The sequence below is a fragment of the Callithrix jacchus genome, chromosome 10 (assembly GCF_049354715.1).
Source record: "Callithrix jacchus isolate 240 chromosome 10, calJac240_pri, whole genome shotgun sequence".
In the NCBI taxonomy this organism is placed as follows: domain Eukaryota; kingdom Metazoa; phylum Chordata; class Mammalia; order Primates; family Cebidae; genus Callithrix; species Callithrix jacchus.
Window position 1 is genome coordinate 113,948,173 of NC_133511.1, and position 8,240 is coordinate 113,956,412.

At 31.7% G+C, this 8,240-nt stretch overlaps 1 protein-coding gene across 1 annotated transcript; it reads left to right on the top strand.

Moving 5' to 3' along the window:
- Nucleotides 1–6,859: 6,859 nt before the first annotated feature.
- LOC100404451 (olfactory receptor 8I2-like) lies at nucleotides 6,860–8,015 on the top strand. The gene is given in 2 exon segments (XM_009008118.5): nucleotides 6,860–6,897; nucleotides 6,899–8,015. Coding segments are annotated over 2 exon segments (930 nt in total). The 3' UTR covers nucleotides 7,791–8,015.
- The last annotated feature ends 225 nt before the right edge of the window (nucleotides 8,016–8,240 follow it).

The window sequence follows — 8,240 nt, forward strand, 5'->3', positions numbered from 1 at the left end:
GATATTCACATTTTATTGGACATCCGAGTATTTTACATCTCACCCAAGATAAATAGTTATTTTTCTGAATGTCTTTCGTCTTTCTCAGACCCAATGTTCTACAACTAATATCACCATATTTTGTGAAGCTATTTTCTATTTTTATATTATTTTGCTTGGAAAAAATGTTTCCATTCACTCAGTTACAAAAGCCAAATATCTGGCAAGGAAGCATGGATTCATCTCTTATTTTCTTCAAATACTTAGTTGATTAGGTCTTGTTAGTTCTGTATCCCAGAACCCTCCAGATAAGTTGATTCTTCAATGTTAACTATCATTGCTGCCATTTCCATTCAGTTCAGGCTCTAATGTTCTCTAGTCTTAACTGTTGAGAGCCTCCTAATGTCTACCACTGCAGCCTGCCTAGTTCTCCTTCAGTGTACCTTCAGTTTTACCTCTGAGCAAAGTTTCCAGTCATCATACTTTCTGTAATTCTACACCTTGTGTTTTTAATAAAAGGAATTCGTTGGACTGCTTACATGTCTCTTTAGATTTTATAGCCTCTCTTATTGCCTCTCCATTTTCCAACCCCATACTAAAGATTCCCTTTGTAGTAAACAACTTGCTTTCCTCAATTCACCATGGTGTAAATTCTTCTCTCTGTGCTCTTCTATACGTCTGTCATTTTGTTTAGAGTGTTTGCCATACAATATAGTAATTATTCTCAAATTCAGAAGAATTTTACCTCTCAAAAGATTTTCATAATAATGTCTTTGAGAAAATTGAGCTCCTTCATTCATTCTTTTATCATTACACATTGTATTGCAAAAATAGATCGGAATCTTTTGTTTTCACTTTTAACCTCTCTTTCAATCCCTTTGTTTCTGTAAGAAAGCGACTGTATCTATCTTATTCAACCATGGTCCCAAGGTTACTGGGAAAGTGATTAACACTTAGTAAGTGCTCAACATTTGTTTGTTTAATACATTGAGCAGTTAATTATTTCATAGAATTGATTTTCTACCTGCCACACACTAGCATATTTGATATTGAAAAGTGAATAGGTAAATAATAATAAATTGGGGACTTTTCAAACTATACTACAGTTTTAAAAAAAGCTACATTTTAAATAAGGCTTTCAATAACACTTAAAGAGATGGTCATATAAATAGTAAATAAAGGTGTGAGGATTCTTTCCTCATGTATACCTATAAAATAAATTTCTAATAAAATAATCTTTGATTTATCCATTTCTGTTGAATGTGGAGCTTGATAAGATATAAATAGTAAATGCAGACGAAGTTATGAAACTGATAGGTACTATGTTCATAGAAATAAACATTTGTCCAACTATCCTAAAATGCCTCACAGCAGTGTGTTATGGAAAGTCATGGTTTTAAATCTAGAATAGTACTTTCAGTTATTTACCTAAAGAAAATAAATCCATTGCATTTAGTGCAATTTTGCATTAGAAAACACAATAAAACCGTGATTAATGGAGACACCCAACAGTGGAGAAAACAGTATAATGAAAGTGAATATATAAATGTAACAAATCATTATAAAGCCACTTATATTATCTATATAGAATAGATATTAAGTGAATACTTATTATATCCTCTACACCATTCTAAATGCTTCCTATATGAAATTTAATTGAATATTCACAGACACATGAGGCAGCATGGACACTGAAAATATAAGAGCTTAAGAAATTTTCACATGGTCACAAAGTAAGTATTTGACATTTCTGGACACAAATTCAGAATTATGTTTTCCAAATATAAGCATTTTCCAGTATAGCATAAGTCTTTCTTTGAAGTTATGTTTATAAAGTTCTGAGAATGTAAAAGTATTAAAATGTATATAATTTATTAAAGGAAAATATGAGTACAAGCACAATAATAGTAAAATATTGTTCAGATCCTTTTCTCTAAATGCCATAGTCTCATAAAAGCAAGAATCCTTGGAAAAGTGGTTAATTTTAGAGCCGAGTCTAGGAAAATACAAGATGACCTGGAACATTTTGTGCTGCTAGCATATAAGGAATAAAAACAAAACAACAACGATGAGAAGTATTTTAAAGGACAGGGACATGTTCAAAGAACAAAGAGCCCAGGAGCCAATCTGATGGTGATTCTATTAGCAAAGCTAGAACAATTTGAGCAGCAGAATAATTGATGTCAGTATGGGATAATAACACAAAAACTATATAATTATGAGTGCATATTGGTTTAAATAGAAGAGTGAATAAATAAATATATTGGAGAGAAGTAATAACTCTTCCTTTAAGAATGATTTTAATATATTGAAAGAATAAGGGAAAAAGTACATTTCTACCAAAACAGTACAGTAAAAATTGCTACAAGAAACAAACATATTGATGAATGATAAAAAAAAGTAGTAATGAAATATTCATAGTCTAAATTACCTTTCTCCAGATAAATTTTTTTTATTGCATTTTAGGTTTTGGGGTACATGTTCAGAACGTGCAAGATAGTTGCATAGGTACACACATGGCAATGTGTTTTGCTGCCTTCCTCCCCTTCACTCACAATTGGCATTTCTCCCCAGGCTATCCCTCCCCAGCTCCCCCAGACTGTCCCTCCCCTATTTCCCCCAATAGACCCCAGTGTGTAGTACCCCCTTCCCTGTGTCCATTTTTAATAAGTACAAAGAAAGAATTGTAATTCTGTAGTAAAAACGCCTGGCATACACTAAGTCATCAAGTTTAATATCACTAGTAATATCATCGATCAGTGTCATGTGCCCTGTGATAAAATGGAGGATAGTTTACAGATCGCCTCTCTGGAACTCTTCCCAATCATGAAAAACCTCAACTTCATTGGGAGAAACATCAGGCAAAGTTCAACTGGAAGATTTCCTATAAAATATTTGGTATATACTAAAAAAGTATCACAGTCATGAAAGAAAAGGAAAGAATATAGAACAGGAACAGACTACGGTAGGCTAAGGAGACATGACACTAACCACAACGTGGCATCCTGGGTTGGATCCTGGAAGAGAAAATAGGACTTGAGTGGAAATTTAGTAAGATTATTAAGTCTGCAGTTTAGCCAATATTATTGTTTCCATATAAATTTCTTAGGCATTAATATTCACACTGTGATTAATTTTAACATCAGTAAAGCTAGAAGTGTTTATAGAAAATCTGTAGGTCTAATTATATTAAAGGAAAAGTTAAAAAAAGAGTTGATTGACAGAAATCAAAATCAATGTATAGAAAAATGTAAATTCAATTAATCAAGTAGTTAGTAAATGACTATCCTGTAATTTGGTCAACAATAGCCCCTATAAAAACTGTTTATTTCTGACCACAATACATATTAGTTCACCAAATATCAGAATATTAAATAGCTGAAACAAATTTGAATCTTCAAAGAGGCAATTAACTCTAGCGTGAAAGGAGAAATGATGTTTTCTCATATTCCACACAAAGCATAGTACCTGCCATCTAATAGCTGTTTAATCAATTCATGTTGAACAAATAAGTAATAGAGTAGATGAAACATTGAGATTGCAGGTGTATAACCAATTATTTCAAAGTTTTATTTTCTCAAGTTGCACACTTAGTGGGGGAAAAAATTAGTCGTGTCTCCTTATCCTCAAAGAATCTATGACCCCTGGTGGATACCTGAAATTTCAGATAGTATCAAACTTGATATACATTGCTTTTTTCTATATATTTGTAATTGCAATATAGATTAATTTAAAATTAGATGCATTAAAAGATGAACAAAAATAATTTCTAATAAAATGGAACCATTATAACAATACTCAGAAAGCACATTTAAACCTATGAATTGTTTATTCCTGAAATTTTCCTTTTAATATTTCAGACTGATTGACCAAGGGTAACTGAAACAACAGAAAGCAAAACCACAGAAAATGGAGAACTACCTCATATCATTTATTTTGCCCTAATATCTGATAATATTGATAATCAGTAAGTGATATGGCACATCTATAATAGATTTTATTTTTTAAATCTTGAACACTAGAGATGGTTTCTATTACTACAAAAAAAATGTAATTTTTTTCCCATAAGGAATCTGTCTTGTTTCATTATTTAACACTAGGGAGAGATTTGTTAAAGGATGTAAAATTACAGCTAGATAAGAGGAATGTGTTCTATTGTTCTGTACAATGACTGTAGTTAACAATCACATATTATGTAGTTTCAAATAGCTAGAAGGAGAATATTGAATATTTCCAGCACAAAGAAATGATAAGTTTTTTAGATATATATGATCTGATTCCTATACATTATATATTTGGAAACATCACTATGTACTCCATGAACATATACAGTTATTTGTCAATTAAAAAATAAACCCCTTTTAAATAAAAGTAATATAAAAGAATGTAACAATCACAGTAGAAGAATTTCATTAGACGAGTCTGTGAGATCCTTCCAAGCTAGCGTTTGTCAAAGTATAATCCACGTAATGCGGGGCATTTTGAAAACTTTAATTTTATGAATCAATATCAGACCTAATAAACCAGAATCCATACAGTATTGTAGGGTAGGAAGCAGATCTAAAACCAACAAACAAGCAAACAAACAAATAATGTGAATGCAATTGTGAGAAATATTGTATTTATACATACATTAAGTATTAAATGGAGAGCATGAGTTTGATTTTTATTTTAGGTTTCTTGTTGATTTTTCTAGATGGCGTACTTATTATTTATATACCATCAAGCAGATTTAAAAATAATTAAATGCCTGAGTTAAAAGTAAACACATTCATGTTTGTTCACATAGATGGTAATATAATTTCAACACATATTAATATCATTAAGTCTGTGAATAGGAAAACTTGCTTCTGTTTCATGGGAGGGTTATCTGGGAAACAGAAAAATGGCAGTGGTTATCTGAGATTCCCTAACATCATATGTCTCCATTTCATAATATTTCATATTATTTTCATAATAACTTAATTTTTCATATACATATCTACCAATAAAATGAAAATAACATGATTTTTAAAACGACATCAATTGAATTTTTCAATGTCTGCTCTCACTGAAAAATGAGGAGTATATATTTGCTAACACTTCCATAGAGATATACCCCAGGCAAATTAAGAATAGATCCTGGAGTAAAATGAAAATACGAATCTCAAGAGATCAAAGATGCTAATTGACCAAACTCTTTATTAGGTGAGTTTAAGCTTTGTGAGGAAGAGTTGCAAGTGTAAGAATACTGCTTAACACACCAGCGTTCAGAAGAAAATCTTGTGTTGTGGGATTACTTTAGAAACACACTAAGACAAAAACTAATTCTAAATAGCAATCCAGGCTTGAGCAAAAAATACAAATTCTTAATTCTTAAGCATGTGCATAAAAAACAAGTTAACAAGAAGAGGTCAATTTGGCTCTTGTTTCTATCCTATTCATGGAAGGTAATATATACAATACCCAGTAGGCTCATCAAAACCACTCTTTTTTCATCAACATCCTAATATTTAGGTTCCATTATATAGGAAATAGATCTCTATGCTAAGTAACAATAGCAACAGTGATAACAACAGATCCAAGCCATTATACTGACAATTCATCTTATTCATAATTGTAGATGAGACAAATATAATAAACCGGAAAATAAGTGGAAGATACTGAAACATAGGATGTTTCATAGAAAGCTTCCAGAGGAAGATTGAATCCCAGGTACATCTAATTTTCTCATCTTCTTTTTCCTAAAATTTGTGTGTCTGTCTGTCTGTGAGTATATTTTGTCACATTGAGAAACTTGTTTTTTTTAAATGTCTGCCTCTTATAGTAGACTTTAAGAAAAATACCCTCCGACATGGGCAAGACAAAATGCTTTCATTGAGTAAATGCTTGTCAAATAAATGAATGGATAAATAGGAACATTTGTAACTATGGAACACATTAAATGATTAATTAGATTTGATATAATAATAATACGCTACATTAGTATTATTAATAATTATTATTGTCAAGTCCATTTTGGTTACTCAGGAAGAGTGCTAAATGTCACAGTTAAATCAAAGGTGATTTAACTGTGCATGGCAGGCTAGTTTCGATTGCATCTATTTGTAACGTATTTAGGTTAAACGAATTATGCAATTAAGTTCTTTAGTTTCTAGTGTGCTCACCTTATAATTTAATTCTTATTTTTAAATGTAATAAATCAAGCTTGTTTTACTGTTTTTAACATTTATATAATTGTTTTAAAAACTGCTATTCAGCAATGAATTGGCTAGCACCTGATGTCATAGATAAATATGTGTTTTATATTTGGAAAAATCATGTTGTATAAACAAACACAAGTAAGAGAATTTCAACTATGTTATAGTTGAAATTCCTCATTTGGTCTTATCACATTAAATTTTTTATTAGATAAATTGCTCTTTTCATTAAATACAATTAATTCTGTTAGATAAAATGCTATATTTATTAAATACAAATTAATTTCACTAGATAAGTTGCCACATTCTTTAGATAAAATTAATTTCATTAATTTGCTATATTTGTTAGATACAATTAATTTCATACATAAGTCACCAGACCCAGTTACAGACAGGGTTAGAGAATGGTACATCTCAGGAGGAATTTCTACATGTCCTTCCAGACACATATTTTTTATTTCACTCAAATACAACATTAATTGTACAAACATTTTTGTATTAATGTTTGTCAGTTTTGTAAAAAATAAAAATTATGCATAAATCCCTAACTTGAAGTTATTAAATTTTACTTTCCATTTGTAACTCTTTCATTATTAGAGTCTAAGTCAACTCTGATTGTTATAGGGCCTTTATGTTTGAATCCTTTTCTAACTTTCCTTATTGTTATTGAGCAGGTAAGTCAAAGGCCTGAGTTGATATAAATGGCTGACAACAATTTCACTGAGGTGACTGTCTTCATCCTCTGGATTTGCAAATCACCCTGAATTACAAGTTGGTCTTTTCTTGATGTGTCTTTTCATTTATCTATTCACTGTTTTGGGAAACCTGGGACTGATCATGTTAATCAGAATTGATTCTCAGCTTCATATCCCTATGTACTTTTTCCTGAGCAATTTAGCATTCATTGACATATTTTACGCCTCTACTGTAACACCTAAGGCATTGGTGAATTTCCAGTCCAATCCGAGATCCATTTCCTTTGTTGCCTGCTTTGTTCAGATGTACTTTTTTGTTGGATTGGTGTGCAGTGAGTGTTTCCTTCTGGGATCAATGGCCTACGATGGCTGTGTAGCAATCTGCAATCCCTTATTGTATTCAGTAGTCATGTCCCAGAAAGTAGTTAAGTGGCTGGGAGTAATGCCCTATGCGATAGGTTTCACAAATTCCCTGATATCCGTCTGTGTGATAAGCAGTTTGGCGTTCTGTGATTCCAGCATCAATCATTTTTTCTGTGACACCACAGCTCTTTTGGCACTGTCCTGTGTAGATGCATCCAGCACAGAAATGGTGATCTTTGTCTTAGCTGGATTCACTCTTCTTAGCTCTCTCCTTATCATCACCGTCACTTACATCGCCATCATCTCAGCCACCCTGAGGATCCAGTTGGCAGCAGGCAGGCAGAAGGCCTTCTCCACCTGCGCATCCTACCTCACAGGTGTAACTATCTTTTATGGGTCTCTGATTTTCACCTATTTGCAACCTGATAACACATCATCACTGACCCAGGCACAGGTGACATCTGTATTCTACACGATTGTTATGCCCATGCTGAATCCACTCATTTATAGTTTGAGGAACAAAGATGTGAAAAATGCTCTTCTCAGAGTTATGCATAGAAAACTTTTTCCATAAGAAATTTATGTACATTACAATTAAAACAAACCTGGATGGCTTCAGGAATTCAATTACACCAATAACTAGGAAAATAGTAGAGTGACCTCAAAAAGCATAAATGAGAACTTAGAGTGTTGAAGTTTGTGAATTGAATCATTACTTTACTTGAAACTTCAGAGGGGAATAGAAATTCACCTTAGCACTACACATTCATACTTTCTGAATAAAATGATCATTTTTACAAGTATATGAAGTATCATGGCTTTTATACTTTATTACATTTATCCTGATTCTAATGTAAGTATTTTTACTTTTATTTGTATTGAGTGTATATTTTCTATGGATAATTTCAAATATTCTTATTTGCTTAGCATTAATAAAATTATGTGTCAATTTTCTCTTTTAATGTTATTTTGTTTTATTGCTAGTCTGTTTCTAGGAGCAAAATCATACTCTACTTTTGTTTGC